This window comes from Neltuma alba, unplaced genomic scaffold (genome assembly GCF_004799145.2).
Source record: "Neltuma alba isolate B1F8T4 unplaced genomic scaffold, ASM479914v2 tig00012302_pilon, whole genome shotgun sequence".
Classification (NCBI taxonomy): domain Eukaryota; kingdom Viridiplantae; phylum Streptophyta; class Magnoliopsida; order Fabales; family Fabaceae; genus Neltuma; species Neltuma alba.
In genome coordinates this window covers 44,426-56,012 of record NW_021636816.1, presented here as the reverse complement: position 1 = coordinate 56,012, position 11,587 = coordinate 44,426, and the positions used below count along the sequence as shown (strand labels likewise).

The following is an 11,587-nucleotide window of genomic DNA, read 5'->3' as shown; positions in this document are numbered from 1 at the left end:
GCAGATAATTTGGCCTTGGTCAACATTGGGGTATTCTCAGAACTACAGTGACCCATACCAGATTTAATCAACAAATCAGAAATATATTTACGCTGTGACAAAAATAATCCTTCAGAAGTAAAGTGACATTCGACACCCAGAAAATAACTTAAGTGACCCAAATCTTTTACTAGAAAATATGAGTTCAGAGTGTGAATGAGAGTGTGAACCGCATCTGAATCAGAGCCAATAACCAAGATATCATCACTTAAGTTAGAATTGGACTCCTGGAAAATCAGTCTCTTGAAAAATAACATCACGTGAGATGAAAACCTTACTAATTTTGGGTTCAAAACATAAATATCCATGGTGAGCAGTGGCAGCATAACCGATGAAAATACAAAGTTTTGATCTGGGTTCCAGCTTATTGCGATTGTAAGCGTGGAGATGGGGCCAGCAAGCACAACCGAAGACTTTTAAAAAGGAGTAATCAGGATTGTGATTAAATAAGAGCTGATATGGAGAGTGATAATTAAGTGAAGCTAATGGTAACCGATTAATCAAATAAACAGCAAAAGAGAAAGCATGAGCCCAAAATTTGAGAGGCAAAGAAGCGTGATTTAAAAGTGCAAGACCAGATTCAACTATGTGCCTACATTTGCGTTCAACTGATCCATTTTGAGCATGGGAATAAGGACAAGTGATGCGATGAATAATTCCAGAGGATTGAAGAACAGAGTGAAGAGCTTTAAATTCCCCTCCACCGTCAGTTTGTAAGAATTTAATTTTAGTATTGAAAAAATTCTCAACATGCTTTTGAAAACTAGAAAATACAGAGGACACATCAGATTTTGCTTTGATAGGATATAGCCAAGTAAATCGTGTGAAGTCATCAACAAAGGAAACATAATACCGAAATCCATTCAAAGATAAGACAGGAGCAGGGCCCCAAACATCACTGAATACAAGAAAAAGGGGGTGTGGGGATTGGTGTGGAGAAGAGGGATGGGGAAGAACATGACTCTTTGCTTTATTACAGGAAGAACAAGACACAGACTAAGACGGAAGGCTGGGAAGAGAATACTGGGAGAGCACCCTGCGCACAATCCTATAAGTTGGATGACCAAGTCTGGCATGCCACTGATCAACAGATATTTTGACTCCAAAGCTAGCTTCAGGTGGCCGAGTAGGAGCAGGATAGAGAAAATTTTCAGTTGATCCTTGTAGAAGAACTTGTTTGGAATAAAGATCCTTCATGAGAAAATGGGATGAGTAAAATTTGAAATAAACAGAATTGTCAAGGCAGAATCGGGCTACAGAGAAGAGATTCTTGGAAATAGTGGGTATGTGTAAGAGATTAGATAAGTGGAAGTTTTTATTGGGTATAGAATAAGTACCTGCACCTTGATTAACAATAGGCATGGAATTACCATCACTGATGTGAACTTGCTCCCGACCCTTGTAGGGCTCAGAATGAAGATTGAGATTGGATAAATCCTGGGTCATATGATTAGTGGCCCCTGTGTCAAAATACCAAGCATTATCGGGGGTAGATGAAAAAGTATAGTAGTGAACCTGAGGCATTGTCACTGGATGAGGAGTTTGGTGAGACTGATTATAATAGCAATTTGCTGCTATATGACCGGAGTGTCCACAAATGAAGCATGGGGATTCAAAATTACCACCATAAAAATTTCATCCTCCGTATCCTCGTCTACCTCTTCCTCCAAAACGTCCTCTGTTCCCAAAACGTCCAGGCCTCCCTCTTCCACGATAATGATAGGAACCTTGAAATACTTGCTGTGAAGATTCAGAGGGTGATTTTGTTACAGCGTTGGCCAAAATTTCAGGTGAAGAGGATGAGTAGACATTGGTTAAACGAGCTTCATGAATTAATAGAAAACTCAGCACCTCCTCTGGAGACAGCGAATCAGTGCGAGTAGTAAGAGAAGCAACAATAGCTTCGTAATCAGATCCCAGACCATTGAGTAAGCAAGTAATGAAATCAGCATCGTCTAGTTTTACCAGCAGTGCTTAGAGCTTCAGAAATCAATATAGCCCTTTTATAGTACTCAGAAATTGTTTCAGATCCCTTTTTCAAATTGGTAAGTTGACTATGCAAATGTAAGAGTCTAGCCTAAGATTTCTGGGCAAATGTTTTTTCAAGAGCAGCCCACATGGTACGAGCAGTCTTGTTTTTGATCACCTGTCCGATTAAGGATTCAGATAGGGATGAGATAATGACTGATAGAACGAATTGATCTCTCTGGAACCATTTAGTGTATTCTGGATTTGGTTTACCATCAGATAGACAAGTCGGTGGAGGAGATGAAGATTCTTCAAGATGAGAGAAAAGGTTTTGCCCATGAAGATACGGGATCATCTGGGCTTTCCAAATACAGTAATTATCATTATTTAATTTGATTGAAATGAAATGAGAAGGGGAAGAGGGATTGGGATTTGATCCCATTACTGAATCATTGGAAGGCGTTTCTGCCATAAGGGAGAGCTCAAGGCCCTGATACCATAAAGAGGTATAGAGACCTTAATACTTAGAAGAAATGTATTGTATTTTCTATTTTTAAGAGTAATGTATAGTGTAGAATATATAGACTTTGGTGATACAAAGAAATGGGACACGTAGCCCTAAACAGAAAGATCTAGAATGACTATACAGACTGATGGGCTAGAAAACATCAATTGGGCCTATAACACATTGTCTTCAGTCTTGGGCTTCAATCTCTTCGGATGAGCTCTAACATTTAGTAGATTGAATGTATTTATTTATTAATAATTTAACATTTTGTTAGTAATTTTATTTGATTTGGATCACTCAAATTTCAATCCAATGATCAATATGGGTAGTGGACGAGAACGGATGAGAAAAGTAGACAAAAGAAGCCAAATTACGGGAAAATGGCTTAACGCATCGAGGTGATCTCTTTTTGCTTGTGGTTGGTTTTACTCGAATTTCATCTCCTGACATTGCAAAATATCGGTCTTGATTGCTCAAAACTGCCAATTAAATTTTAAGAATAATGGAACTCATCCCTTTTGGTTTTAGTTAGTTGATGATCTTTACAGTTTTTAATTCGATTAGTTCAATTTTAGACTGAACATTTGCTGAAAGTACGTAGACCAATTTACTAATTCAACATATTGAATTTCAGGAATTGAGTTATAATTCAGCTAAACTATTACCTTCTGTCCTAAATATAAAATTTATTTTGTGGTGTAATTTGCATTAAAAAGTAGTGGATCGACCAAAGTTATTATTTTGTAGTTCCCCATATCAATGCTGGTTTTTTCCCCAATGTCAACGGTTTTAGAAAGTAAAAACTTTCACTTGTTACACTGACAATGCCGTTTTAGAGTTATGTGTGATAGATGGTCTAATAATAACGCGGTCAGCGACATGAACATTACTTTAGCAATTAAGTGTTTATATATAAGAAAAACTTTCACTTAGCTTGTTATGCCTTTTGTTGTATATATTGTTGAGCTATTTTAGATTATCTTTCATGTGTACACACACACAAAACACACACGCTTTTGTTTTTGTGTTTTTCAATTCCTGTATTTCTGTTTTGCAAGTCTTAAAAATTTGTCTAAAAGTATAAGAAGTGAGTCACCATATGTAATAATTTTTCCTTCGATCATATTGAAAATAAGAAGCAAGAATATATATGAAAGAAAATTAATCATATATTCATGCATGAAAATGTAGTCCATTTAAAAATTAAAAAAAAAAAAAGGTGTAGTCCATAAACACTTGATTCATTTTTTTGGACTTTGAACACCTTATAATACAAACAATACATTTAACAACAATCTATAGAACTTAAACCCATCACACCCTTCTGAAACCAATGAACTACTGCATCAAATCTAATATTCAGATTAACTTGATTACTTTTATTCCTTGACTATAGCATTGCACATTTGAACTGGGTCCTGAATATAATCATTTGTTTTTTTTTTTTTTGGGGGCCATAGCTGAATATAATCAATTGACTTTCCTACAATTGGTCCTAATCTGACCGTTGGATCCTGTGAGGGGGCTGAGGTTTCCCATTTTGACCATAGCATTGGCAAAGTCAACTCTGAAACTCCCAAGGTTTCTGCTATAAGCAGTGACCTGAGAATCTGTGGATCCTCCATTGAAGAGCTGCTGGTCAGAATGCAACAAACCCTTCTTGCTCAACAAGTTCTTGAAGTATGCATTGTCGAACAAGTTGGGAGTTGTCGTGTCGAAATTCGCCAAGTTTGAGTCACCACCGACGCTCGGACAATTTCCCCGTAAGGTTTTTGCGAACGAGGAATCGATGTTGGTCTCGTTGTAAATCCTCGTTCTAAAGTTGGTACACTGTGATTTCCCTATCGTGTGAGCTCCTAAACAATAATACATCAAAAGGTTTACAGTTAATTAATTAATGTCAAATAGGACGACGGTAACTGATTAATTAATGATATATATTTGAATTAATTAATTACCTGAGAGTGCAACCATTTCTCCAGCCGTGAAACCCTTCTTAGCGAAAGCAGCGATAAGAGCATTAAGATCTAAAAAGGGAGCTGGCAAATCCGAGTTAGCAGAACTTAAACTTGCCGAAGTTGAATCTCTTCTTCCCAATGGTACCCTCCATGTGGGCCCACCTAGCTGAGAACAAATTTTTCATGTGTCAATGTCTGGTCTTGTATATATAAATATGTACGGGTGTGTGTGTGTGTGTGTGTCAGAAGAAATTCTTGAGATGATCATATTAGTATGATCGATGGATGTCCAGCTACTTACAGCAAAAACAGAGTCTCTGGCGGCAACAGCGACGATATCGGCGCAGGAGACAACTCCTGGGCATAAAATCTCGAGCTTCGATTTGATGGAATCGATTACTTCGTAACCTCGGACAGAGTTAACATTTGGAAAGGCTGTCTTCTCGCCTGTGAAAGTTGCAGTATCATCTAAAAGTATAGAAGCATCACATCCCTACAGAAGCACAACAAGGAAATGAAAAGTCAATACTGTATCAAGAATTGTTTGTATGCATCTTGATCCTTAATATGTATAATAACCCAACAAATGGGATATTATACATGCACACAGAAAGGTAGATATGTACATATATATATATATATGTATAGAGAGAGAGAGAGAGTTATATAGACTTGCTTGAACGAAGCAATCATGGAAGTGAAGACGAAGAAGGGATGCGCCCATGCGAGCCTCTTTAAGGACAGCAGAGACTACTGATGCTTTAATGGTGGCAAGGGCTAAGGGACATGTTTTGGCGTAAAAGGTAGGAGACAACTGAGCTGAAACATTAATCCCACCAATAACACAACACAACAACAACAAAAGGCTGAGTCTGAGATTAAGAGCAGACATTATTATATGGCTGTGTCTTGTCTAAAAACAAAATATTTCAGAGAATTGCAGAAGAGATATATAACTAGCTAGCTTTGTAGTAAGTAGCAATAATAGTTGTTATGGTTTTAAAGAAGACGAGTGATTAGGTATTTATAGAGAGAAGGTATAGGCCTGTCATATTCAGAGGGTCAACATGGATGAGCCCCAAATGATTAAACAAACCATATTTGAATATTGAATAATTAATAAGCAAGCAAGCAGGCTGTGTGGACCAGATCTCTGCTCAAGGCTTTATCTGATTGAAAATTGAGTTTTATATTTATTAATGTGAGGCTATTAGCTGTATTTGTGGTATGCATTTATATATGTCATTGACTTCTTGAATATCTGCTCTCTTCTATATGTATCGCCACCTCCTTTTCCAATTGGTGATTAGATATGGAAGAAATCAAAATCTTAAATTTTTTGCCCATTTGTATTTGTCCTGAATATTAATTTTTAATATATATGTCAAACTCAGTTTACTGGATTAAGCTTTGACATTATTTCTTTCTAACTTTATTCCCAACACTAAATTTCTTGGTTAATTATATCTTTCTCCGAGTTATGAGAACTTAAATAAGTGAAGAAATATGATTACATATTAGTAAAATAAAAGTACAGGGCATTAGTATATATGGGCTTGATAGTCCCCCCTATATTATATTGAATTCATAGACTTCTCAACAATAATTAATCTACCATAATCAAGGATTAAAGAAAACAAGAAAATGTTACACCTATTATTTGATCAATCAATTACTGTCCTTAATTTGTATTGACTGTAATGTCCAGTGCAACAATTTAAATGCCATTTTTTTACTTGTGATGACACTGTGAAAAATAAGCGTATACGGGATGAATAAGATGAAAGATGATTTTTTTTTAAATGGAATGTCTGGTTATTTATACTAAAAAAGAAATTGTTAAAAAAATTTGACCCAGTTTCAATCATAAATGAATTTCATGACATGAAAGACATCATACTCGACTTCAATAAATTGTATTATGAAGGTATGTTATATTATTTAAAAATTTATATTTATATAAATAAATATGCGTGTGTTTTATGTTTTAAGTTCACCACCCAAAGTAAAATATTAAGCATCCGTCCCAGCCTGCAATAACAGAATCTGTGCGTTTTCAATTATATAACTTCGTTTAAGTAAATTCACATAAGCCAAATTACATCAACTTACATATAGCAAGTGCGCTCATATCTTTATCATATATATTTTTATCATTAAAATTAAAACAAAAGGGCCAAAGTTGACTCATAACCTATAAAATTGAGCGTTTAAATTCTACTATTAATGGGAGAGCCTTGTTATTAGGCTATTTGTAAGTATCTTTTTAAGCTCTCTTTAAACTTAGAAGCATACCCTGATTCTGATGAGTCATCGGGACCCAACACCTCTAAACTTTTTTTAATAAAAATATTAAAACAAGAAGACTTGAAAGCATCTGTTATTATATATAAATATTAAATAAATGCGTTGACTTTTTTAAAACTCAGGTCGATGATGAGCTTAGAACAAGTCAGCCCAAGATTAACCTATCCTTGATTAATTTCCATCCTAATTAAATATTGTTGTCACTTGCACCGCAACATGAATATACCAAACTATCTATTTTCAAATGCAATTAACACTTCTTACACAGTTGCCTCAAATTCGAGCCCCTTCCTTGAAAATTGTACATATAGCAAATAATCAAATTTTAATATATAATTAAACAGCATTTTATTTTATAATCTCCACATTAAGTATACATTAAGTCACTGATGGCTTATTTTGGTACGCTGGAACTGAAAACAGGAAAGAAAAAAATTGAAATTTCTTAATATGATGTCCTCATGGGAAGGCACTCAATACCTTTCCTTGGTTAAAAGCAATCTCAGCGATCACCTTGATGATTAAAATCAATATTAATTAGCTGTTAATTCCTCCATTAAACTAGGCATGCTGTTAATTAGGGATTTCAACTGCAAAATAAATATAATGTTAATTTCTGAGTGTTCATAAATAAACAAAAAGTAAAAAATTTTAAAGATAACACCAATCTTTCCAGTCGAAAAGCACTTGATGCTTTCTAAAACTGGAAAGTATCACATGATACAGTCCGTCGAAAGAATTTTATGGTGGCCTCATCCAATCACACATCTTTATTATCTTTATCACACACACATTAAAGGGGGAAAAAGCATTCAATAATACTCCTTCCATTATAAGATATATTTTTTCAGAAGACTATCAACTAATTGTAAGCACTTTTCTTAATCTTTCCTTATTTAATTAAAAATGTTTTATAAATAGAAATCAAAGGGAAAAAATAGTATCAAGTTGCATATATACCTCTTTAATTTTGAATTTTATGCATCAATAATCACATTGAACTTTAAAACTTTGACAGTATAAAGGAATTTATTATGAATTTTCAAAAAGTCAATGACATTATTCGCAAATAGCTCAAAATTTAGGATTTTTTTTTTGGTACAATTTGCCTCATAATACATATATTAAAGGAAAAAAAAGATTAAAAAAAGTATCTTATATATACTCCTTTGGTCTTATATTTACATTACAAAATGGGTCTTATATTTAAGATAAGAGAAGTATAAGAGAATATCTGAATTCTCGAATGTGCTTTTTGCGGCTTCTTTCCATTTTTCATTTCTTTGTTAGTTCACTTTTGTAATAATTAAAGAACTGGTATTTTGTTGGACTTTGAAATCATTTGTTGGGAACACATGCGAGTATCTAATAATTTAAAGCATTGATTATGGACATACATATTCTATATACTTCAAATAAGGTTTATATGTGTTTAGGATGGAGAGAGTAATAATTTTAAAATCTTTAAATTTTCATGAGAGTTTTAATTTCTAAATTTAAGATTTTTCCATATATAATTAACTTAAATTTATTTTTGCAAGTAGCCGGATGTCATTTTCCTGAATTTTAATTCCCTCTGGATTGCATTTTTTCTAAGTTGCGTGATCTATAGCACCGTTTACTTAACGAATTGAATAACGCGTAAATGAGCAGACAAGAAAACAAATAAGATACTGTTTACAGATTTTAAAAGAGTACAAGACAAGAAAACCCCAACCCTACTTATCCAGTCACCCATAAAAGCTTTTGACCAATATCTCCATTCCTTTTTTGTTCTTTTTGATTATTCCATTTATGACCAACTTTTGAAGCCACGTTTGGTTACTATCAGTAGCAGCTAGTTGGAAATTAAATTCAATTTTAAATATAAAGTTTTAATTTAATTTAATTTAATTTCTTTTAAAATATTTTTAAATATTCATCTTAATTGTAAGATATTCTCATTTTAAGGGATAATTTCAATGCATATGATTAAAGAAGATAATTTAAGGAGACTAACACATATTTATGACAAATAACTAATTTAACTAATTTGTTTAATATCTTCATGTTATTTATCTGGCTGTTATATATATTAGGAACCGAAGGTAACATATTCTATTCTTAAGATTACAGCTTAATATATATCAACATATATAAAATAATTAATAAAAAAAAGCTACATCATTATATTCATTAACATTGAACAGTGTCATATTATTGGCTGAATGAATACTTTGAATGATTGAACGTTAAGTAGAATAGTTTTGTTATACTTGTCCAGAATCAATGTAATTAAGATAAATCGTATTTTTCAAAACTTACAGACAATGCAATTATATATGTACCAGTAATTAAATAGAGTAATATTACGCTGGACGTCTAGCGTTATTGGGTGAAGAGACTACAGCCAAGTCAGCCACTTGTATCATAGTCGTAATGAGGTGCAATAATTGATAATTAGGTTTATCTTATTAGTGGGAAAGGAACATTTCTACGTTCGACGAAAAATGAAAAATTCTCTATGTATCATGGAAGTGCACCGAAACTTCCTTGGCAACCACATGATGTCCTGCTCAAGAAAACAAAACTAGCAGGACCACGGATCAAAAATCAAAATATCCAATTATCCATGCCCCCAATCTATACAGGGGAGGGGTGTTAAAAGTTTTAAAATTAGAGTCCATGCAACAAATCTGACAAATAAATCAATCAATATATTTAGTGGGAAAAATTAGTCTTCCAATTTCCACGTAGTCTCATTCATGGACAGTCATATATACCATTCCTGTCTTTAATATAAATCACTTATAACACATTCTTACACATCAAAGAATGCATTAAATTGACAATTTTTTTTAATTTTGTTCTTAGTAAAAGGGTAAAATTAGAAAATAAGTATTTCCTCCGGTCCTAAATATAAGACTCATTTTGTAATGTAAATTACACTATAAAATAGGTCTTATATTTGGAACTGGAGGAGTATAAAATATAATACAAGTGACTTAATCAAGTCTTCTCCCTATTTAGATTTAAAACCAAAGTGGTAGTTTAGATCCTACGTGCCACTCACACTCGCCGTCAATAATAGGGACACCCCTTCATCATATCCTCCATTGATTATTCTCAAACATTGACTTGATAAATTGAATTTTATATTGCTTGATATATATATATATATATATATATAAAGCGATTGTTAAGTTCGCATTATAAAAAATTATTACGTAAACACAAGTCATAACGATTAAATCATCATCCACAATCTCCGCTCAAGTAAGCTACCACATTGTAAAAGTAGACATATTTATGTTCCTTTGGGGGCTAGTGTCGGTTTTATTGACTTATTAATATAATGGCCGTATTTTTTTGACATTCAAAAGCAAGACGAATCTGTATATCCTTTTTTCCTTTTGCCAGCACGAGTCTATATATCTAATGTAATAAAATGTGAATGGGATATAGGAATCTGACTTATAATGCGTTTGCATATGGGTTGTGAATAATGCTATGATCTGATATATCCGGCTTGTTTTAGGCTCCAGATTTACATGTTTTGCGGCATTATCCTAGGTTCTTCTTACCATTTCTTTATTATTACTTCCATGCTATCTTTACAAATTAAAGTTTCCAAAGTAAACTTATTTTCTACATAAATTAACCTAAAAAATGTTGTGCTGTAGTTCTCCCACCATCATTTATTACCTCTCATTCTCTTTGGTATATATATAGTCCCATGTTACGGGATAGCCACTAAGTATAAAATGGAATTCATAAATGCAAGATGCGCTTGGCAGATAATTAATTTATAAGTGTGCATGTTGATTTTTGTAAAATGTCTCCTTTATTTATTTGCACTGGAAACTTTCCCCATTAGTAAAAGAACACTTCACTATATGCAATAGCATTGGTTTAAAAAAATAATTATAAATTTGTAAAACAAATCATATGAATTGAGGTATTATATTTAGGTAAAATGAATTCCCCAATTAACTCATATATTTAGGAGTGAATGAGTAGGATAGGGTTTTGAGATTAGCTCTTTCTTTAATTCATTTGTGCCCATAACACTCTTTTAATTATAATGATAATAGAGAACCCTCATGTATAATTAAAGTCATCTCATGCAACTTCATGATCTGAACTCTAATTATTTCGTTGGAAAAAATAGAAAAAGGAATCACAAATTAGATATATGGAATGATGAATCGTAGAATAATCAATTTGACAATAATTGGGATAACTATATATTCCTCAGTTAGGGTCTTAGGGACATGGATATCCCACAGGCCCACTTGCATGCATGCTTGCATGATAGAAGTTGAATAATTCTATTGGCTGGGTTCTATGTACGCGTGTGGCACTATCAATCGTAATTATAATATTATATATACTGTGCAATCACAAGTCAAAGATTCTTCTTGTACACACACACATATACTATCAATTGATTTAATTACGACTTTTCACTGGTCGGTGCAAATGGTGAATTAATCTATCCAAGAAAAAATTCATATTAAACCCACACGTGCATCACCCGAGTTCTTCAAGAATGATATGGCATAAAATTGTATACAAATTAAAATGTATTCTTATTTATATTACACACAAGAAAAATGGGACATATAGTTTCTGAGATATTGTGCAAGCGAAAACATTTTGCCTGATGCAGTCACTACTAAAAAAGTTTCTCAGTGGCAACATTTAAAGTTGACTTGTCACCACTTCTTTCAACAGCAACACAAAAAGTCGCCTTTGAATGTGAGACTTTTAACAACAACATTTTCTATCACCGTTGAAAGACTCAGTTTTAGAGGTAACTTTTTAG

General features: G+C 33.2%; 1 protein-coding gene across 1 annotated transcript; it reads right to left on the bottom strand.

Moving 5' to 3' along the window:
* Positions 1-3,964: 3,964 nt before the first annotated feature.
* Positions 3,965-5,463, bottom strand: LOC114725914 (cationic peroxidase 1-like). Its single transcript, XM_028912477.1, has 4 exons — positions 5,150-5,463; positions 4,775-4,966; positions 4,474-4,639; positions 3,965-4,371 (listed from the first exon to the last, which is right to left on the bottom strand). Exons 1-4 carry the CDS (start codon positions 5,363-5,365, stop codon positions 3,986-3,988), a joined length of 960 nt encoding a protein of 319 aa, XP_028768310.1. The 5' UTR covers positions 5,366-5,463; the 3' UTR covers positions 3,965-3,985.
* Positions 5,464-11,587: the final 6,124 nt, after the last annotated feature.

Bases quoted from the DNA above. Each gene is read 5' to 3' on its own strand.
- LOC114725914 (XM_028912477.1), bottom strand. From the start codon at position 5,365: ATGTCTGCTCTTAATCTCAGACTCAGCCTTTTGTTGTTGTTGTGTTGT. The intron at 4,640-4,774 runs GTAAGTAGCTGG...ATTTGTTCTCAG, and splicing joins CCAGAGACTCTGTTTTTGCT to CTAGGTGGGCCCACATGGAG. The intron at 4,372-4,473 runs GTAATTAATTAA...ATTATTGTTTAG, and splicing joins AGAAATGGTTGCACTCTCAG to GAGCTCACACGATAGGGAAA.